This window comes from Hemitrygon akajei, chromosome 1 (genome assembly GCF_048418815.1).
Source record: "Hemitrygon akajei chromosome 1, sHemAka1.3, whole genome shotgun sequence".
NCBI classification, from domain to species: domain Eukaryota; kingdom Metazoa; phylum Chordata; class Chondrichthyes; order Myliobatiformes; family Dasyatidae; genus Hemitrygon; species Hemitrygon akajei.
This window is the reverse complement of record NC_133124.1, coordinates 137,375,769-137,399,122: the sequence shown is the minus strand read 5'-3', so window position 1 is coordinate 137,399,122 and position 23,354 is coordinate 137,375,769. Positions and strand designations below refer to the sequence as shown.

The window sequence follows — 23,354 nt, the reverse complement described above, 5'->3', positions numbered from 1 at the left end:
CAGAGAGAATGAATCTGTGGAATTCATTGCCACAGACAGCTGTGGAAGCCAAGTCGTGAGGTACATTTAAAATGGAGGTTGATAGGTTCTTGATTAGTAAGAGTGTCACAGCTTAAGGGGAATGGCAGAAGAATGGTCACAGAATTACAGGAAGGATATTAATAAGGTTGAAAGAGTGCAGAGAAGAAGGTTTACAAGTATGTTGCCGGGACTTGAGAAACTGAGTTGCAGAGAAAGGTTAGGACTTTATTCCCTGCAGCGTAGGAGAATGAGGGGTGATTTGATAGAGGTCTATAAAATTATGATGGGTATAGATAGAGTGAATGCAAGCAGGCTTTTTCCACTGAGGCTAGGGGAGAAAAAAACCAGAGGTCATGGGTTAAGGGTGAAGGGGGGAAAGTTTAAAGGGAACATTAGGGGGGACTTCTTCACGCAGAGAGTGGTGGGAGTGTGGAATGAGCTGCCAGATGAAGTGGTGAATGCGGGCTCACTTTTGACATTTAAGAAAAACTTGGACAGGTATATGAATGAGAGGGGTTTGGAGAAATATGGCCCAGGTGCAGGTCAGTGGGACTAGGCAGAAAAATGGTTCAGCACAGCCAAGAAGGGCCAAAAGGCCTGTTTCTGTGCTGTAATGTTCTATGGTTCTAATGGGGCTGAGTGGTTAAATAAATCACCCTTGATCAAATTGCAGAGCAGATTCAATGGGCTGAATGGTCTATTTTGTCTTGTGGTCCAAGAACCTGAATCCCTGCGCCACACCAGCTCCTTAGCCAGGAATTTTCCTGGCCTTTATTTCTATTTCTGAGTTCACTAGCACATGGTACCAGGAGTAATCTCAAGATCACAAACCTCAAGGTCTTCCTTCTTAGCTTCTTACCTAACTCCCTATACTCATTCTGCAAAACCACATCCCTTGTTCTACAGATGTTACTTGTATAACTTTGGCTGCAGCCACTTAGGGACAAATCAGCCATCACATTATAGGGAGTACAGTCAGCCCTCCTTATCCGCAGGGAATTGGTTCCAGGATCCCCCTCGGATACCAAAAAATGAGGATGCTCAAGTCCCTTATTTAACCTGTCTCGGTGCAGTGGACTTTAGGACCCGGCAGAGCTCGGGACCTTATTTAACCTGTCTCAGTGCGGTGAACTTTAGGAACTGGAGGAGCTCGGGATCCGTTGCCCGCAGCTGCTGCTGTTTCTGGATGGAAAGTTGATGGAAAGTGATCACGATTGAAAATAAAGTGGAAATAATAAAGCGATCAGACAGAGGTAAAATGCCATCGGTCATTGGAAAAGCGTTAGGCTACAGTCGGTCAACGATCAGAACAATTTTTAATGCAGAGGTTTAATTACTGAAAGTGAGTAGGCTAATAGAAACATTTAGTACAGTAAATAAAACTTTATTTCACTTTCCAAGTCTGTTACAAGTTATCCTCTTCCTTAGCTTAGATATGAATCATGTATTTACAATTTACAGTAGTGTCTTTCCAAAATACAAGTACAAAAGCTATCGTAAACAAACTAGGTACAGCTATTTAGTACCTTCAAAGGCTGAAGCTCCAAGGATGAGACCCTGCAAAAATAAATCAGTTGTACAGAGAGCATTCCAGTCAGACATTAACAGCTTAAGTTCCATTAATTTTATTGCACAATTTATCCTAGTGCCATTTAATAAAAAATCTGCTTGAATTAACATCAGAATAAGATTGAGAGCTTTTTTGCATTTTAGGTTTTGTACAAATCACAGTAAAAGGCCATGAAAACATTATCCTGATAACAGTACCATATTCCCCCCCATGTGCAACCAGATAAATAACTTCCCAGCAGCATGATCACTGAACAGTTCCACTTAGGTGACTTCCTTAGTTAACGGAGCCAAGAAGTCTGGAAGGAAAAGTGAGGAATCACTGAAGTGGACTGTAAACATTTTTCAGTTGCATTTACAAATTACAATTACTTAGAAATACAAATAAATTTACTGTTCTGCTTTGATCATGGAAGATCAACTTTTCAACCACAAAGAAAGAAACATTTTGCAAATACACTATCCATCTTTCAGACTAAGTATCTAAATCATAAATTAAAAAGCATAAGCAGTGGCATGATTTTCTGATCACTTGATTGATTAGCAGTATCAGGGGCAAACAGATCATCACAAAGACTTCAGAAAGGCACTTTCTGCATAAAGTCTGCAATGTAAGTATCAGTTCCAATGTCATTGTGTTCTAATGTAACTCTAGACCCATTAATGTGAAAAGAATGCACAATGGCCTTTAAATGCATAATTGTACCTACCTCTGCAGCTTCCTCTGGAAGCGCCAAAACAACATATTAACTGCACTACTACCAATGGTTAATACATCAAAAATTCTGACACCTTGGTCAAACAGTTTGTTCTTAACAAATTAATGTGAGTTGTTCAACATTTCCAGCATCTGCAGAATCTCGCATCTTTATTAGACAACTCCTAATTTTCTTCCAAATTGTATGGTAACATTCTTTCCCCAGAGTAGGGTATGTCTAAATCTACAGAACATAAACTTAAGGTGAGAGTGGAAAGATTTAAAAGGGACTTGAGAGGCATCTTTCTCACAGAAAGGGTAATGAGTATATGAAATAAGCTGCTGGAGGAAGCTGTCAAACGTGGTTCAATTACAATGTTTAAAAGACACTTAGCTACATGGATAAAAAAAGTTTCGGGCAAAACAGAAGGGGCTAGTTTGGATAGACAGCTTGGTCAGCAAGTGAGAGTTTGGCCTGTATCTGTATTGTGTAATGTCATCATATAAGAAATAAATCAACTAAACTAACTAAACCAATTAACTAGTACTGTTATGTTTCCATTTAGTGGGCCTATTTAGTAGTAGTAATCAGGCAGACACAGCATGGATTCAGCCAGGTCAGATCCTGTTTGACAAACTTACTGGAGTTCTTTGAGGATAAGACGAGCACAGTGGATAGAGGGGAACAGATGGACATTATTTACTTGGATTTCCAGGTGTTCAATAAGGTACCACATAAAAGGCTTATCCATAAGGTAAGGATGCATAGAGTTGGGGGTTATGTATTAGCATGGATAGAGGATTGGTTAACTAACAGAAAGCAGAGAGCTGGGATAGACGGAGAGGCGGAACAAAGTCATGATGGCGCTAAACTGTGACTCCTTTGCTTGCATCTTCAGAAACAGCTCTATTTCCAGCTTTAAGATCTTTATTTTTCCCTTTCAGGGTTCTTTTGACCTGGAATTACACACTGACTTCGGTTCTTTGCTGGAATGGGACTCATTCTTGTGGTTTCAAGACTGGCCGTTGTTTGGCATGCCAAGGGTTCGGCCTTGGAGTCTGGCTCGGATTTGGAAGCCTAAGATCTCAGGGCTCTGGAGACAGGTGGATCGAGACCTGTGTGTCGTTGGGGAAGTCGGAAAATCTTCTGTTGTGTGCCCAAAGACCCGGGATCTTTGGGAACAGAGCCAGGAAAAAGCAACATAACGGACTTTTAACATCGTAAACCAGCAAGTTGTTTATTATGTCTCCCCACTGTCGCCTGGGATTGTACTCGCTGGAATTCAGAAGAATGAGAGATCATCTTATTTTGGGGGAGTAAATTTAGGGCGGAGATGAGGAGGAACTGCTTTTCCCAGAGAGTGGTGAATCTGTGGAATTCTCTGCCCAATGAAGCAGTGGAGTCTTCCTCAGTAAATATATTTAAAACAAGGTTGGATAGATTTTTGCATAGGGGAATTAAAGGCTATGGGGGAAAAAGCAGGTAGGTGGAGATGAGTTCATGGCCAGATTAACCACAATCTTATTGAATGGCAGAGCAGGCTTGATGGGCCAGATGGCTTACTCCACCTCCTATTTCTTATGTTCTAATATACCAGCTAAAGAGAGTTATAGGTAAAGTTTGCTGAAAACTACAAGAATATAGTGGAACAAAAAAGAAATGCATCATGCTTGGCAAAATCCAAAAGTTCTTTACTGCACAATCAGCTGATATGATGCCTGAATATTGGGAAGAGAAGCAGACAAGTTAGAACTGAAAAGTCTCTGCTAATAGGAGTATAAGATAACCTTCTGATTTCTAGATACTTTTTGTATTTGGTCTTCACCTAACGACCATTGATATCCTGAGCAATGGTGCATGTTACTGCTGTCAATGTTCTGCACACCTACATGCACAAGAGAAAAGATTTTATTGCAGTGGTATTATTGTCCATATGAAGTACTTGACCATGGATGCCTGACTGAAGCCAAATAAATGTACCCTCAGAATTAAGTCAAAGATGTTATTTTGCAAATGTGGTCAAGCACAAACTGTAATTGGTTTGAAACTTTTTTAAAAACTTCATTCTGTTTGATAGTGTTATGTGCTTCCACATGCTGCTCATTTCCTTCAGAAGTGTAATTTACAGAGTGATAAAGGCTGTTGAAGAAACACACTCAATAACTGAATGGTCTTTTTCCAGACTTTCATATATTAGTAGTGTTCTACTAGTTAATGACAAATATCTAGACAGATGAGCTGAAATACATTTAGTATTAGTTTGTTAGTAAGACAAATATATTGTTACAAAAAGATGAGAAAAAGACAATTAAAGATAACACTCACCCATGAAATGAATGCATCAATAGCCAACTCTCAGAAGATGCCAGTGCGAGGTGAAGAATACTACAGTGCCAGAGGAAATGAGCATATTGGATTTTATAAGTTATGCAAGAAACATTCAAAGCTTGGAAAATGCATGCAAACAGGATAACCATTAGATGAATTGTGCCAATGATTGTAAACCAGCATCTGAATTGGAGAACTCTGGAAGGAATGAGATGGGACTGGGATAACAGGAAGAAAATAATATCCTGAGAGGGTTGGCTCCTGCCATTTAGAAATGTGATCGACTGGAATTAAGATAGTTGAACAAAAATTTGATGCTTTACCCATTCCAGTAAAGGATTATTGATCACATAACATCCAGAAGCGATTACAGCATTAAAAATGGACTATTATATTCACAGTCATGCTATTTGTCTTAATTGTTAAAAATGTTTTTAAAAATGTTCTTTTTATGTCTGATCTATATTGCAATATCATCTTTTTATTTTTATTTTGCTTCAGTGCACAATTTTACATAGCTAAATAACTAATTAAGAGTGCATTCTTCAACCATGTTGTAAGATGAATTGATTGCCTATTTTGCACATAAAAACATCTAGTGATCATTTTGTGTGTGTTGTTGTTTGAATTTCCAGCATCTGCAGATTTCCTCGTGTTTACAATGATCCATTGTAGGAGTCACAACACAAAGGAGATGCCGTTCAGCTCAAGTCCATGTCAGCTCTCTCTGAAGTGCTTTAGAGTCAGCTCTTCCCCTGCTCTCTTAATTCTGAAGGTTTCTTTCCCTGAAGTGACTATGCTTTTTGAAAAAATGGATCAGCTCTGCTCCAGCTACTCTAATAATAAAGTCGTCACTGAGTGAAAATGTTCTCCTTACAATTCCACTGCATATTTTGTCCAAAACCTTAAAACTATTGGCTTTTTTTTCCTAAAAAGTGAATGGGATCAATTTTGCATTCCCTTGTAGAGCTGCTACCATCTAGAACACTACTGTCAAATCTTCCTTAGTTCCAAAGAGAACAAACATCTTTCACATTGCCAACCTAACATTGCAGCTAAAAATCCTCATTGCTGGACATGTTCTGGTAGATCTACTTTGTATTCTTTGAAGGTCCTTTATATTGTGGTAACTAGAATTGGACATTCTGATATAGTCACTCGATAATTTTAAAATGTTGTTGTCCACACAATCCTGACAAAGATATTATCCAAATTCCAACAATTTTTGTAACATATGCACCAAAATATTAATATATTAATTTTTTCAATATGCTATTTACAGTTCAATCCATGATTGATTCAGATGGTGGCTTATAATCCTGTTATCTATCAAGGTCATCCACTTGACCATGAAATTAAGTTTGTATTTGTGGAAACCAAATTTGAAATAAAAACCAGTTAGTAAACCCTGGTGCTATTGCCAATACTGACATATAACAATAAGCAAAATGAATGTTAAACACAAACATTTTTTGAAATTGCAGAAAGCTACATAATGTTTGGAAATAGACCACTGGCAGAAGGCATAGTGACTAACAACAAATTACAGGAAAACAAGTTAATTGTTTGAGTCAAGCATGTGCTGAGTTATTTGGTAATGGAATGTATTCCAGAAATAATGATCAAATATTGAGTAAATGGCTTTTCCATCTAAACATAGCAACAACTCAATGCCTTTTTGTAATTGAACTGAGATGAGCAGCCAATTATTGAATGTGGAAATAATTAATTTAACTCCTATTCACCATTGTTTAAAAATATCACATTATCTTTAACTGTTGCTGGTGAAAGTAATGTAGGTCTCTTGAACTTTGAAATTTTCCTTGGGATTGATTTTATTAGTTGTGAACTAGAACTTCGTCCATCTCTATTCAAAATTTCTGGTGAGCAGATGAAACGCCTCTCCCATGACTCCCAGGAGTATAGACTTAATTGAATGATACATATCAAAATTTCCACTTGGTACTTGAAGAGGATTACCCATCAGGTTGGGGAATAAAGAGAAAATCAGTTTGGGATATTCCTTACTTTGCAATTATTTCCAGAATGTTTAAGATAATTTGGACCATGTTTCTTTTGTTTAAAAAAGTAGTTAATGGTGATAAGAGGATTTTAAAGATGACGGCAGTTAATCCTGGAACATCAACATGCTAAAACAAAATAATGAGTGCTCCTTATGAATTTCCAAACAAAATAGTCAAATAATACCCATCACAAAACGCTTACATTAAGTGGAAGAGCAAATTATATTTTCCCAGATTAAAAAACATTATCATGTGTCTCGTACCTGTGAAATATTATTTCCTTGTAATGTGGTCACATTTTTCCTGCATTCCTTCCTACTCCGTCCCCCATCATTCCCTCTCTCTCTCTCTCTCTCTCTCTCTCTCTCTCTCTCTCTCTCTCCCTCCCTCCCTCCCTCCCTCCCTCCCTCCCTCTCTCTCACACACACACATTAAAGAATACAATGCTACTAAACTTTGTCCAGGATACAGCATGCCTGAATAACAATCTGAACTGAATCAACTGCATTTAACCTGCATAGAATACCTGTAACCAATGGGCTATAAGAAATAAAAGCCTAAAAGCTACTGCAACTTTTAATGAAATTTTTTTAAAAATCAGAGAAAAACTACAAACAATGGAAACCTGAAATAAATATAGGAAATGTTGTAGAAATCAGCAGATAAGGCAGCATCTGTTGAAACAGTTTCTATTTCAGATCGAAGGTCCTTCATTAGAACTAAGAAAGAGAAAACAAGTTATTCTAGGTGGCAGAAAAGGTACATGAAGGAAATGGTAATTTGTGAGACAGAATAAAGTAACACAGCAAGACGGTGGTTAAGCTTGATTAGTATAATATGTCACTAATTTTCAAAGTACTGTAGCGGTGTGCTACATGCAGCACTGCAATAACAACACGGAGTCGGTGAGCTGCAGTTACAAAAGAGGTTTATTCAAACTTCGCGGCCTGGCTTTAAAGCCTTCCTGATCCCACCCTCCCCGGGCGGGAATGCTGTAGGGGGCGCGTATTCACAGTCCCGTCCCGTGCATGGCCCTTTCCCCTTGCTGATGAAGCAGGCTTGGCGCCCTCTTTGGGACCGGCCTCAATGCCGGCACGCGCCGCTTTGTGAGCCGGTTCGAGTGCGCCGGGAAGTGGGTCGTCACATAACCCCGCCCCCCCCCCCCAAAACCGGCAATACACCCCCCAATGTCCACAGTCTGGGTCGGACTCTGTTTGGGAGGTCTGCCTCTGCGCCGCGGTGCCGGAATCTCGACTGGCTGCGCCAAGTCCACATGGGCCGGTTTGAGTTGGTCCACTGTGAAAACCTCCTCCTTCCCCCTCAATGTCCAGTACGAATGTGGACCCGTTGTTTCTGATCACTGTAAACAGCCCCTCATAGGGCCGCTGTAGTGGTGCCCGATGTCCGCCCAGTCATACAAAAATGAACTTACAGTTTTGCAGGTCTTTGGGTACGCAGGACGGGTTCTGCCCAAGTTACGAAGTGGGTATGGGGGCCAGGTTACCGAGCCTCTCGCGTAGTCTGCCCAGGACTGCTGCGGGTTCTTCCACTTGCCCCCTTGGGGCTGGTATCAACTCTCCTGGGACGACCAGGGGTGCGCCGTACACCAACTCGGCCGACGAGGTGTGCAGATCCTCTTTGGGCGCCGTGCGGATTCCGAGCAGGACCCAGGGGAGCTCGTCCACCCAGTTAGGCCCTTTGAGGCAGGCCATGAGAGCCGACTTCAGGTGATAGTGGAAACGCTCCACTAGTCCGTTCGACTGTGGGTGGTAGGCAGTTGTGTGGTGCAGCTGTATCTCCAAAAGGCTGGCCATAGCTGACCACAGGCTGGAGGTGAACTGAGCGCCTCTGTCGGAGGAAATGTGGGCCGGTACACCAAAGCAAGATACCCAGGTGGCAATCAGTGCCTGGGCGCAAGATTCGGAGGTGGTGTCGGTGAGCAGGACCACCTCTGGCCATCTTATGAACCGGTCCATGATAGTCAGGAGGTGCCGCGCTCTGCGCGACACTGGCAGGGGGCCTACGATATCCACATGAATGTGGTCGAAACGCCAGTGGGTGGGGTGGAACTGCTGCAGCAGAGCTTTGGTGTGCCGCTGCACCTTGGCTGTTTGGCAGTGCATGCACGTTCTGGCCCAGTCACGGACCTGCTTGAGGAGTCCGTGCCAAACGAACCTGTTGGAGACCATCCGGACGGTTGTCCTGATGGAGGGGTGCGCTAAGTTGTGAATGGAGTTGAAAATGCGCCGCCGCCAGGCTGCCGGAATGACGGGACGGGGTTGGCCGGTGGTGACGTCACAGAGAAGGGTCCTCTCACCTGGGCCTACGGGGAGGTCCTGGAACTGCAAACCAGAGACTGCAGTCCTGTAACTAGGGATCTCCTCGTCTGCCAGTGCTTCATAGTCTACCCCCGGGACAGGTTTTCGATGTTAGGGCGGGAGAGGGCGCCACAACATTGTCCTTTCCCGAAACATGCCAGACATCCGTTGTGTATTCAGAGATGTAGGACAGATGCCGCTGCTGGCAGGACGACCAGGGGTCGGATGCTTTCATGAACGCAAAGGTAAGCGGTTTGTGGTCCATGAACGCGGTGAAGGGCCTACCTTCTAAGAAGTACCTGAAATGCTGGATTGCCAGGTATAGCACCAACAGTTCCCGGTCGAAAGCGCTGTATTTGAGCTCGGGTGGTCGTAGGTGTTTGCTGAAAAACACCCTCGATGAGTTGTTCCAGCACTCTACCAACTGACGTGTTGGATGCGTCCACTGTGAGGGCGGTAGGGACATCCGTTCTGTGGTGCACTAGCATCGTGGCGTTTGCCAAGGCTTCTTTGGTTTTAATGAAAGCGGTGGCGGACTCCTCGTCCCAGGTAATGTCCTTGCCCTTACCCGACATCAGGGAGAACAGGGGGCACATGATTCGGGCAGCTGAAGGGAGGAAGTGGTGGTAGGAATTCACCATACCCACGAATTCCTGAAGGCCTTTGACTGTGTTGGGTCGGGGGAAATGGCGGACTGCGTCTACCTTGACGAGCAGAGGGGTTGCCCCGTCTTTAGTAATCCTGTGGCCCAGGAAGTCAATGGTGTCGAGCCCGAACTGGCATTTGGTCGGGTTGATTGTCAGGCCGTATTCACTCAGTTGGGCGTAGAGTTGGCGGAGGTGGGACAGATGCTCCTGACGACTGCTGCTGGCTATGGGGATGTCGTCCAAATAGATGAAAGTGAAGTCCAGTTCGCGTCCCACCGCGTCCATTAACCGCTGAAACGTCTGTGCGGCATTCTTTAGGCCGAACGGCATGCGGAGGAACTCGAAAAGGCCAAACGGGGTGATGAGTGCCATTTTGGGGACATCGTCCGGATGCCTCGGGATTTGATGGTATCCCTGGACGAGGTCTACCTTGGAGAAGATCCGTGCGCCATGCAGGTTTGCTGCAAAGTCCTGAATGTGCGGCACAGGGTAGCGGTCCGGTGTTGTAGCCTCGTACAGCCTGCGGTATTCGCCGTATGGTCTCCAGCTCCCTGTTGCTTTGGGCACCATGTGCAGGGGGGAGGCCCATGGGCTGTCAGACCGCCGTATGATCCCCAATTCCTCCATCCTCTTGAACTCCTCCTTCGCCAGCCGGAGCTTGTCCGGGGGAAGCCTTCGAGCACGGGCGTGGCGGGGTGGTCCCAGGGTCGGGATGTGGTGCTGTACGCCGTGTCTGGGCATGACTGCCGTGAACTGCGGTGCCAGAACCGATGGGAAATCCACCAGGACTCTGGTGAAGTCGTTGTCGGACAACGTGATGGAGTCTAGGTGTGGGGCCGGCAACTGGGCTTCACCCAAGGAGAACGTTTGAAAGGTCTCGGCGTGGACCAGTCTCTTCCTTGGCAGGTTGACCAGTAGGCTGTGAGCCCGCAAAAAATCCGCTCCCAGGAGTGGTTGGGCTATGGCAGCTAGTGTGAAGTCCCACGTGAACCGGCTGGAGCCGAACTGTAACCGCACCGTACGGGTGCCGTAGGTCCTTACTGTGCTGCCATTCGCGGCCCTCAGGGTGGGACCCGGTTCTCTGTTGTGGGTGTCGTAACTCGTCGGAGGTAAGACGCTGATCTCGGCTCCAGTGTCGACCAAAAAGCGGCGTCCCGACTGCTTGTCCCAGACATACAGGAGGCTATCCCGATGGCCAGCCGCCGCGTTTCCCGGGAACTTGCAGGGCAGGCTACAGCGGCGGGCTTCTGCGCGCCCACCGCTGGTGGTAGAAGCACCATTGTTCATTGGTCTCCTCACCCCTGCCTCTGGGGTTAGCGGGCTCTGTGGCGGGGCCTGGTCTGGTTTGCTGCTGGGAGCGTGCCCTGGTGATCTGTGTGGCTGACGCCCCACTCTCCTTCTTGGCTTTCCACAGCATGTCCGCCCGGGCCGCCACCTTCCGGGGGTCGCTGAAATCCGCGTCGGACAGCAGCAGGCATATGTCCTCGGGCAGCTGCTCCAGCAATGCCTGCTCAAACATGAGGCAGGGCTTGTGACCTCCGGACAGGGACAGCATCTCGTTCATCAAGGCCGACGGTGGCCTGTCCCCCAAACCATCCAGGTGCAGTAAGCGGGCAGCTCGCTCGCGCCGTGAGAGTCCGAAAGTCCTTATGAGCAAGGCTTTGAATTTTGTGTACTTGCCCTGCTCCGAGGGTGACTGTATGAACTCCTCAACCTGGGCAGCTGTCTCCTGGTCGAGAGAGCTCACCACGTAGTAGTAACGTGTGGCATCCAAGGATATCTGCCGAATGTGGAATTGGGCTTCTGCTTGCTGGAACCATAGGTGAGGTCGCAGCGTCCAGAAGCTTGGCAGTTTTAATGAAACTGCATAAACAGATGCGGCGTCATTCATCTCCGGTCCAAATATCGTTTGGGCCGTCGGGGTCACCAATTGTAGCGGTGTGCTGCACGCAGCGCTGCAATAACGACACAGAGTCGGTGAGCTGCAGTTACAAAAGAGGTTTATTCAAACTTCGCAGCCTCGCTTTAAAGCCTTCCTGATCCCACCCTCCCCGGGCGGGAATGCATATTCACAGTCCCGTCCCGCGCGCTGGCTTTTCCCCTTGCTGGTGAAGCAGGCTTGGTGCCCTTTTTGGGACCGGCCTCAATGCCGGCGCGTGCCACTTTGTGAGCCGGTTCGAGTGCGCTGGGAAGTGGGTCACCACAGTACCTTTATTATCAAAGTACTCTATATACTGTACGACCTTGAGATTTGTCTCCTTATGGGCAGCCACAAAAACAAAGAAACCCAATAGTACCCATTTTTAAAAAAAGACTGTCAAACACCCAATGTACAAATTGGGCAAATAATAAAAGTAAGCAAATATCATTCAGAGCATAAGTTCACAAAAGTGAGTCCACAGCCACGAAGCCAATTCATTGCCGTATCTGATCCAGGAGCCCGATAGTTGCAGGGTACAGTCCTAGTTCAGCGCAGTGACAAGTAAACCTCATGAGCAGCAAGCTGAACACTTGCCCATCCGACTCCTTCGGCCCTGACCTTTTCAATCTAGTCAGGTACTTATTTTGGCCAAACAGTGAGTCGTTCCTCATTCTCAGGCCCCGCTGCCTTGATTCAAACTGTACCTGACCTTTCCAATATGGCATTATGCTTAAATTGATCAGCCATCGGTTTGTTCCTCACTAGCAGGCCTGCGCCCTGCTATCTCGACTCCACAGCTTCAAATCGACTCCAATCCCACTCCAGCAATGGCCAAAGATTGGCTCATTTCCTGTTCTCGGGCTCAGGCCCATCACCTCGATTTCACCTGTACGCACCACGCCACAACTGTCCTGCACCTTCAAAACTTCAGTTGACACGACAAAAATGCTAGGTTGTAAGGGCAGTTCAAAAGCTCAACGTCGAAAGGGTAGTTATAGGCTAGTGATTGCAGGATCACTTTTGAAAAAAAGTGTGATTGATAAAGTGGTTAGCAATTTTCTTGAAGTAGATAGTAATGCTGTAAAATACAGGTCATGTAGTATGCTACATTAAAAGTTAGCTTTTCACTTAACTCCTTAAAATATAGTTCATTAATTACAGGTATTCTATGCAGATACTGGACATATCCCACAGGCCACAAGAGGGAAAAAAGGGAGAAAAACAACAAGTAGAGATTTCCTGTCCTAATACAAACAGAAAGAAAGATTAAGTTAAAAGGTTGGAGAACTCAATATAATGTCCTGCAGGTTGCAATGAGTCCAAACAAAGGATGAGGTATTGTTCCTCGATCCTACGTAGGATATTGCTGTAACAGTGTGGGAGGCCACAAAGGAGTTGAAGATGGGGGATCTTTAAAAAGCCATCTTTGAAACTATTGAAAATCTTTCATTATTCCTGTGCAAAACTAGCAACTGTTCCAAAGGGAGCTTTGGTCAAGATCTGGCCCTCTGCATTACAGAACAATAGGTGGTAATTTGACCCTTTGTGCCTCATCACAAAAGTACTATAAATTAAAATATATGGCAAGGAGGGAGATCGGGACATTACATATTCTACTTCTGATATTACTTATCCAACATCCACTTAAAAACAGATAGCCTCATAAATGCAAACAATTCTATTTGTGAACCCATTATGCAAACTGATCTTTTTACCTCAATTTCAGGAAGGCTTTTGATGTTGTAATGACTATTTAAAGTCCATTTGGCCAACCATATCCACACCAATATGAGAGACTGGATCTACATCAATCCCATCTCCAGCACTTGGTCTACAGCTTTCAGTGCCTTGGCAATTCAAGTGCTGGAAGCGATTCTGCTTTCATCACTCTCTCAGGCAGTGTATTCCAAGTACTCACCACTCTCTGGGTGAAAAGGACCCCTCAGATTCCTTCCAAATCTCTTACCCCCTTACCTTGAATCTCATTTTCATCTCAGATAAGTGCAAACATTTCCTGCAGGTATACTTTTTATAACCCTTTAAACCGTCCTGTCACCTTAAACCTGAACCCTCTAGTGTGAAGCACCCCAAATATGAGATACACAGTGTCCCTACACTCTTATCATTTTTAATATTTTATCATGTTATCTCTCAGTCTCCTCACTTAGGGAAAAGAGACCCAGTCCATTCAAATCTCTTCTAACAACTCACTCACTCCAATCCCAGCAAAATCTTCATTAACCTTTTCTGCAATTTCAGCTTAATCACATCCTTTCTACAATGGAATAAACAGAACTGCGTACAATTCCCCAAATGAGGGCTAATCATTATAATGTGTCCCATCATAACATGATGTCCCAACTCTTGCACAATGCTACATACCAGATGCCTTCTTCACCACATTTTTCCATGTTCCCATTTTCAGGGAACTATGCCTTTGTAATTCCAAGGCGCCTCTACTGAAGAAACATGCCAGAGAGTAACGCCATTCTCTGTGTACATCTGCCCTGGTTTAACTTCCCAAAGTGCATCGCTTCACACCTGTCAGATTTAAATTCCATCATCCATTTCCTTGCCACATTCCCAGTTGATCAATACACTATTGTAACCTCCTTTACTGTTTAATATATTTTGGTATCATCTACAAACAGACTAAGTATGCTACCTACATACTCATCCAAATCATTAATACATGACAAACAAAACAGAACCTAGCACCAATACACATACACACCTGTTATAGGCTTCTAATCTCAAAACCAATCCTCAACTACTACCCTATGCCTCCAACCACCATGCCAATGTTATATGCAATTGACTAGCTTGCTCTGGATCACATTATCTAATCTTTTAGAACAGCCCACTGTGTGGGTATCAAACACTGTACTAAAGTCCACATAGGCAATGTCTATTGCTCTAGCATCTTCAATCCTCTTCAAAAACGCATTCAAATTTATGAGACAACTTTCCATTAACCAAAGCATGCTGACTATCCCTTATCAGTCCTGGTCTCTGAAATGCAAACAAATCCTCAGTCAGCTGACTCCAGAAACCCTGCTAACAATAAATAATGTCAGGCTCACCAGGTTGTCCTTCCCTCACATTTCTGCTACCCTTCTTAATTAAAGAAACATTGTCCTCAACCAACATCAGCTCCTTTATAACACTGATACTGTGGAGGGTAAGCAAGTCTAAAATTAGAGTACACAGGTTAAAGGTGCGAGGGGAAAGATTTAAAAGGGGACCTGATGGTGAAGAGGGTGATGCGTATATGGAATCAGCTGCCAAGTGGCAGTGGTTGAGGCAGATCCAGTAACAACATTTCAAACACTCTTGGACAGTAACAGATGGGGAAGGTTTTAAGGGATAAATATCGACTAACTGTGGGCATCTGGGACCAGCTTCGATGGGCACCTTGATTGGCATGGATAGTAGGGCCTGCTTTCACGCTGTATTACCTTATGACATTTCGCACATGCAAAGATTGATAGGAATACCTTGAGATCGACAACAATAATTTTATTAGTTTCAAGGTAATCATGGAAAGTTAAAGTCAGGTTAAAGTCCTAAATTAGGAGAAGGCATCAGTCAGGATTTGATCCAAAAGTTAGTAGGGAAAGGCAGTTTGCGGGTAAAGAGACCTGTGGCAAGTGAGGGACCATTTAAGGTGTGACTGGGAAAGTTCAAGGACAGATTGAAGGGAAAGAGAGGGGGATCATGTCTGACGAACAATATAGAAACATAGAAAACCTACAGCACAATACAAGCCCTTCGGCCCACAAAGCTGTGCTGAACATGTCCTTACCTTAGAAATTGCCTAGGATTACCCATAGCTTTCTATTTCTCTAAGTTCCATGTACCTGTTCAAGAGTCTCTTAAAAGACCCTATCGTATCCACCTCCACCACTGTTGACGGCAGCACATTCCACGCACACACCACTCTCTGCATAAAAAAACTTACCCCTGACATCTCCTCTGTACCTACTTCCAAGCACTGTAAAACTGTGCCCTCTCATGCTAGTTATTTCAGCCCCGGGAAAAAGCCTCTGACTATCCACACAATCAATGCCTCTCATCATCTTATACACCTCTATCAGGTCATCTCTCATCCTCTGTTGCTCCAAGGAGAAAAGGCTGAGTTCACTCATCCTATTCGCCAGGCAACTCCATGTAAATCTCCTCTGCACCCTTTCTATGGTTTCCACATCCTTCCTATAGTTAAGCAACCAGAACTGAGCACAGTACTCCAAGTGGGGTCTGACCAGTGTCCTACATAGCTGCAACATTACCTCTTGGCTCCTAAACTCAATCCCACGACTGATGAAGGCCAATGCACCATATGCCTTCTTAACCATTGGGTTAACCTGCGCAGCAGCTTTGAGTGTCCTATGGACTCAGACCCCAAGATCTCTCTGATCCTCCTCAATGCCAAGAGTCTTATCATTAATGCTATATTCTGCCATCACATTTGACCTACCAAAATGAACCACCTCACACTTATCTGGGTTGAACTCCATCTGCCACTTCTCAGCCCAGTTTTGCATCCTATCGATGTCCCACTGTAACCTCTGACAGTCCTCCACACTATCCACAACACCCCCATGAAGTAATGTTAGGAATACATGAGAACATAAAGGAAGACAAAAAAATAAGACATGGCTTGGGTAGATGAGGTAAAGGACGAACCTAAGAGATTCTAAAGCATATTAAAAACAAAAAGAAAGAATAGATCCCCTTAAGGATCAATGTGGTCATTATGAATGGAGCTGAGATGGGCAATGGGTTAAATAAATACTTCGTGTTTATATTTAATGTTCAGAATGTCCCAGAAGCTAAGGAACTAGGAGGGCGATAAGGAGATGGGGGTTGAGAGACAGCGAGGGGGGTGTGGGGAGACACAGAGGGGTAGAGTACATGTTAAGCGGGATTTTAAAGCTGAAGTTAATACAGACAGGATGAAGGAGGGAAATATAGAGCTTGGTAACTGTGGACATAACTATCATTGAGAGAGTGATTATCATTGGCAATGAAACAGACCAGAATTAATTGGTTTGGTTCCACAAGAAATGTGATTCCAGATTATTTCACTTTCTTCAAATGAACTTGTAGCTTAAAAAGTATTGGCATGGGCAACGCTAGCTTCAAATGTATAATCAAGCTTGAATAGCACTTCTTTTCCAGCCTACACAGTGTACACCTTTAAATCCAATAAGCTAGGACATTGTCAAGATATATGTCAGTAAAGAATACAGGGGCAAAATATTAAAGACTGTAAGGTGTTCATCCCCTGCAAGTGAGGAGTAAATGATATTGTTTGCTATTTTCAAAGAAAATACATTTTAATTCCATATAGGCCGTATGAAAATGGCACAAATTGAATGGTTTGAGCAAAGTCATGCTTTAATATAGAATCTATCCCATCTTTTGAACACACTCAAAGCAAATAGTGATCAAACAGAAAAGAACAATAGCTCTTTATGTCATGTTAAATGACACAGCATCAGGATACACGTCCAGGGAAGATTTAATCAAAGGAAAATTAATTTAAAATGCAGTTGTGATTTGTAAAGGTTTTACTCCCCATTCTCTTTGTACTGTAGAACAAGGCTGATATTAAAGGGTTTAACTGTCATATTGATTATTGCTGTATTTCATTCACACTCAAATTAAACAGACTTGAAGTCTAGTCAGGTCAGTTAACACTGGTCACACTACAGGTACCAACAGAATGAAGTAGTAGGACCGCCAGGAAAGAAGGCAGATAGTGCAATCTTGACTGCACAGACATGATGAAGGGTCTTGGACTGAAATGTCAACTCTTTATTCCTCTCTACAGATGCTGCCTGACCTGCTGAGTTCCTCCAGCATTTTGTGTGTTACTCTGGATTTCCAGCATCCGCAGAGAATCTTGCGTTTATGATAGTACAAGACTCCCCCGTGGCCACAGATATGGCAAATGCACACCATCTTCCCAGAGTTGGGGTACCAAGAACTAGAGGACATATATTAAAGTGAGTGAAGCAAGATTTAAGAGGAACTTGAGGGGTAACTATATGGAACCAACTGCCAGAGGAAGTGACTGCATGGGTAAATTTTAAAAGACAGTTGGACAGATACATGGATTGGAAAGGCTTAGTTTATGGGCCAAACACAGGCAAATGGACTGCTCTTGGTCGGTAAAAACCAGATGGGCCAAAGGGCCTATTTCCTCTATGACTGTATGACTCCATGAGTGGCCTTTCACTTAGTTGTTGATACCTTGCAAATTGCTAAATTGACTCCATCAAAGTAATAATAAATTATAGACTCACAGAGGATCGAGATTCTTCTCGTTCTAGTATCTTTTGCGTCTGATCTGATGGAAACTTCAGGACAGTAGTTATTACTTTCGCCAAAGTCTGAAATATAGATATATTAAAAAAACCAACTTTTAACATAATTTCTCAACAAAACAGAAAACTCTGACTCGTGCAATTTATTCAGATATGAGTTCTAGACTATAAACTAGTTATCCATTTCAAACACCAAACACTCATCAGAATGTACAATAGTTAGAGAAATAATTGGCTTAAAATGTAGGTAGTTTTATCAAAATGCTCACCATAAACAGCCATTATTATATCGTGGATTCCGGTTAACTGGGACAAATCAGGACCAGTGGATTTTGACCCAATAAAGTAGCTACCCCAATTAGTTGAATCTTCATGAAAATAGTTAAAAAGGTATAAAAATGACAAAATACTGTTTAACTGAGTAACAAATTATGTATTTAAATGAAATACAGAACAAATTAGAATACCACCAGCCACTGTTTGGAGGCCTGTATACCTTGCAGTTTCTTAACTCAATCCAGGAACTTGACACCTTACTGACACCCAGGAACTTGAAATCACCCACTTTTGATCCCTCTCTGATGACTAGTTTGTGTTCCTTGTCTTACCCTTTCTCACAATCAGTCAGATATATCAGACACACCTCTATTGATAGCCGCGAGGGGGTAGGGTGTGGAGGTAGTAGGGATACCCTCCCACAGCCTATTCAATGCTCCCATTGGCACGCATCTCAAATAACCTCTGATGACAATCAATTCCAGCTCCTGCCATAGCTACTAAGTCCAGCAGAACTCTTCCTATTGAAAGGAGAAGGGGCAAAGGCGGGTTAATGGCATCTCAAAACCATGCAAATGGGCTTGTCAGCTATGGTTAGCAGCTCATATAAGAGAAGGAAAACTCTGATCTCAAGCCTCTGTTGCCTTACAGCTATACCCACTTTTGGGGAATGCTTCCAGAGTAAACCCTGAGGAAAAATCCAGAGCTGTAGTCCCTAAGGCTGTTCAGTTCAATTATGACTGGCAATTCCTCCAACTCCACTGGTGCCAAACTACATTGGTCTTTGCCATTCCTTTGGCTTCATTAGCTGCGTGAAGAGGGGGAGCCTGCTGCATGGGCAACAGCTTGCTCTCCATATAGGCTTGCGTATCATGTGGACAGCTTGGACACAATATCCATGGTCAACCCCAACCAAGAGAGGGCCCCAATATCAATATGATTATCACATAACATGCTATCACTACACCATACCTTAGTTTCTTTTCCCATCATATATTCATAGAGGACTTTCTTAAGATATTCAATCTCTGTTGGCTCAGTTATCACAGAACCATCAACAGCATAATTTCCATCTGTTGTGCAAAACAAAAAAGGTAAGTGTTAAAAAAACAGATTAAGTATTCAATAATTCAAATATAAAATTGTATTTCTCCAATGGACAAACACTTTAAGTGATTTGAACACATCAGGCCATATAATCATCACAGATAAAGGATAACAGACAAATTATAGGTCATATGTTGAATTACAGTTCTAGACATAGACTAAATGGATTGTTCATGCACAGATTTCTCTGGAATTTTTACGAGATTTCCTTGTTTTTTTAAACTATTGTGAATATAAGCATAGTTGACCTAAACATTATCCCTGCCACCGAGGAATCAGTCTAGTGATTTTTTTGCTGAAATCCTTCCGTAGCAACATGCTTCATCAAATAAAGAGAGTGAAACAGTACACAGTACTCAAGATGCAGTCTCATCAAGGTCTAGTACACATCACAATCAGTGCTGTTGCTTCTGGGCACAACAACAAAATTTAAGTTACCTACTCTGCTACTAATTATTGAAATAATCTGTCATCTCAACTGTGTTGCAATATCACAAACTGCATTTTGCCCAAAGATTAAAAAAAATTATGAACACAATTGGCTGGAAGGAGGAACTAATAAAAAATTCACAATAAACTCCTTTTATCTAGTTTCTCCCAAGCAGACAGCAGCAAACACAAGAAAATAATAAAAGGCATTCTGACAAAATACCCGAATGTGTGCATTTTGCTTAATTATTTACTGTATTCTTTCAGAGTGAGTGGTTGGTAGGTTATGGGCAAAATGCTGGCAATGCTACTCACTTGGATGGGTAACTTTTTCAGCATTGATCAGCTGGGCGTAAGGTCCTGGTTTCATGCTGTATGACTTTAAACTGGAGGTTTATGCTGGGCTTGAGAAAGGAAATCAGATGTCTAGTCTGTTACATAACTTTAGAATTCTTGGAAAAAGGCAGAGTAGTAAAGGCAACTACCTTCCATGCAATATTAATGGTAAGCATAGCGTAACCTATCAATAAGTATTTTGTGAGGTTTATCATAACCATCACTAGTATTTAAATACAGCTATCACAGGTTCAGCAGGCCCCTTTGTTTTTTACCTGGCACTAATAAACAAGCTCAAAAATCATTGGAATCATCTAGGCAAACCTTGTCTACACTGTCATTTATACTCGTGTCCAATTTACTACTCTTGCAACCTCTATGTAACCAACAATCAATTTATTTTCTCACTTTACCAGTTCTAATGTTAGGTCTTGAACCTGAAACATTAATTCTGTTCCCCTTACCACAAATGTGGCTTCATTGTGCGCAGTTCTGACTCCCCTCCACTATTACAGAAAGATGTGCCTGGATTACATGATCAGCTCTAAAGAGAGATTAAATAAACTTAGATTTTATTTTGTTTTTGCATTTCAATAGTTCAGAGCTTGCTTGTCCAATTGCAGTAGCTGGAGGAGCAGAGGCGAGCAGCTTTTTAAAACTAAGCAGGACAGTGCAGAGTTTTCCTAAGAATTATTGTTCCTATTAAAATAGATAGGATGTCAGTGAAGACTGTGGAATGAGGGAGATCAGGAAGACTATCGACATCCCTGTGTGTCCAACTGCAGCTCCTGATAAACCAGGTGAAGGAACACAAGTTGGACATTCTCTGGAGTGGGTTGGATGATGAAAGCTTCATGGTCACGAGCATTACTGAGCTGGTCACACGAGGTAAATGCTTTACATAGTTGGGTAACCACAAGGAAACACAAGTGTAAGACGTGTGGCCATTTTTCCCAGCAGTAGCAGCTAATCAGTGCCACTGTGGCCAGCTCTGAGGCTCAGCAGGGAAGGGTAAAGTCAAGCACAGAAACAGTGACATGCAACTCAGTAAGGGAACAAATCCTGTGGCCATGAAAGAGATGCCAGGATGGTATGTTGCCACCCAGGTGCCTAAGTCAAGGATGTCTGAGAGTGGAAGCAGGACCTGCTCAAGGGGATGGTGAGCACCAAAGGTTGTTGTGCATATTGGTGTAAATGATCTGGGGGGGGGGGGGGGGTGGAGAGAGAAAAGAAGAGATGAGGTCCTGTGTAGAAAGTACAGGGAGTTAGGAAACTGGCTAAAAGGTAGGACCTTGAGGGTAGTTATCATTGAATTACTCCCAGTATCACTGTGAGGGCAGGAACAGAAGATAGAACTGATGAATATATGGTTGAAGAACTGGTTCAGGAGGCAAGTTTTCAGGATCTTTAATATCCTGGCCAGGAATATTTCAAGTGCTGTTCAGGAGGGTTTAAACTAGTTTTGCAGGAGATGGCAACTAGAGCACCAGCACTGAAAGTGGAAGGATTGACTGGAAGATAGATGTCATGAAAGGTAAGAACAGATAGGTGCAAGGAGCAATGGGGCAGATGGGTATTTTAATGTGTGTATTTTAATGCTGAGTATTATTCATAAGGTTGATGGGCTTGATGGGCATGGTTCAGTACATTTAGCTATGATGTTGTGGCCATAATGAAGAGGGTTGAGAGGGCTACAAAAATGGTTGCTTAATGTTCCAAGTTGAAAAAAAGGGGGAAGATACACTATTAATCAGGGACAATATTACGGTTGCATTCAGAGGGGTCATAACCGAGTCTACAGTGATAGAACTCAAAGAAAGATTAAAGACCAACTGTAGATTACGGGACAGTTATGTTCCAGTCAGGAAGGATAGACAAATTTCACAAAGCCAGTGATATTAAATCTGATTCAGATTCTGACAAAGATGACAAGGTAAGGGAACCTTGGATCTTGAGAGAGATGGTGAAATTACTCTACAAGCATATGCAAAGTTTTGGATGCAAAAATTGAACAGTTCCATTGAGGATTATAAAGAAGTCAGAAAAGAATTAAAAAAGATAATAAGGAAAGCCAAGAGGGGCCATGAAAAGACCTTGGCAAGTAAGATCACAGGGATTTCCAAGGTATTCTACGCACAAATCAAGGGCAGGAGGATAACTAGAGAGCAGGTAGGACCATTCAAGGACATAGGAGCGAACATGTGCTTGAAGGCAGAAGACATGGATGAGGTCCAAAGTGAGTATTATGTATTAGTATTTACCGAGGAGAATAACAAGAAATAGGAAGATTAGTATGGAACATATGTTAATATGCTAAGGCATTTGAGAAAAAGGTGGTGTTGGGTGTAAAGAACAATAAGGTGGATAAATCAAGTTACACAGAGGTGCAAGAGTTGTGATTGCTTGGACATTTACTTATATCATTGTGTCCTTTCCAGCTGCAGGAGAGGTCCCAGAGGATTGGTGAGTTCCATTTTTCAAGAAGGGAAATAGGGATAATCCTGTAAACTACATACTGGCATTTCAATTGTAGGAATGTCAATGGAGAGGATTCTTAAGATTAAGATTTATTAATGCTTGGCAAACTATAGCCAAAATACGGACAGTCAGCATGGCAAGCTGTGTCTACTAACTTGATTGAGTAGGACAATGAAGGTGATTGATGAAGGTGAGCTATAAATGTTTACATAGATATTAGCAAGGTGTTTGATAAGGCTCCTCATGGAAGGCTCATCCAGATTAAGGTGCATGAGATCAAAGGTGAATTGGACATTTGGATTCAGAATTGGTTCACCCATAAAAGACAAGTCAGTGGTACTTATTCTAACTGGAAGTCTATAACTAATTGTGTTCTGGACTGGGACCTCTGCTGTTTGTGATTGACATATAAATGGCCTGTATGAAAGTGCAGATGGATGGTTTACTAAAACTGCATATAATACGAAGAATAGTGGTGTTGTGAACAGTATAGAAATCTGCCAGAGGACAGTGTGATATAGATCAGTTGCAGAGAAATAGCAGATAGAGTTTCACCCAACCAAATGTGAAATATTGGACTTTGGGACTAAATGCAAAGGAGAGTGGAAAGAGAGAGAGCCAACACTGATACAAGTGAATTGGAACTGTAAGCTTATCATTAAGTCTACTGAGTTGCAGGCAAACAGGTTTTGCCTTAGAACTAAATTAATAACCCAGCAAAACTGAATCTCTGATGACTGCAACTTTGAACAGTCCTGAATATGAATGGCTGTGAATGGTCTATTACATATTGCAACTTCTTTTAAAAAAACATTTAAATATGTAACGCAAAATACCACGTGTACAAATTCAAAAATAGAAACTGTTTCT

General features: G+C 42.9%; 1 protein-coding gene across 5 annotated transcripts in view; it reads right to left on the bottom strand.

The window, feature by feature from the left end:
• Positions 1 to 1,384: 1,384 nt before the first annotated feature.
• Positions 1,385 to 23,354, bottom strand: part of golga4 (golgin A4) — a 206,774-nt gene continuing 184,804 nt past the window's right edge. For 4 of the 5 annotated variants that reach the window (XM_073052403.1, XM_073052419.1, XM_073052429.1 and 1 more), the window contains 4 exons: positions 19,107 to 19,207; positions 17,838 to 17,924; positions 4,614 to 4,673; positions 1,385 to 1,889 (listed from right to left, as the gene is read on the bottom strand). In XM_073052403.1, the coding sequence (XP_072908504.1) occupies positions 4,644 to 4,673; positions 17,838 to 17,924; positions 19,107 to 19,207 (218 nt within the window). In that variant the 3' untranslated portion in view covers positions 1,385 to 1,889; positions 4,614 to 4,643. The remainder of the gene's footprint in view (positions 1,890 to 4,613; positions 4,674 to 17,837; positions 17,925 to 19,106; positions 19,208 to 23,354) is intronic. The other variant, XM_073052411.1, reaches the window with a different exon arrangement.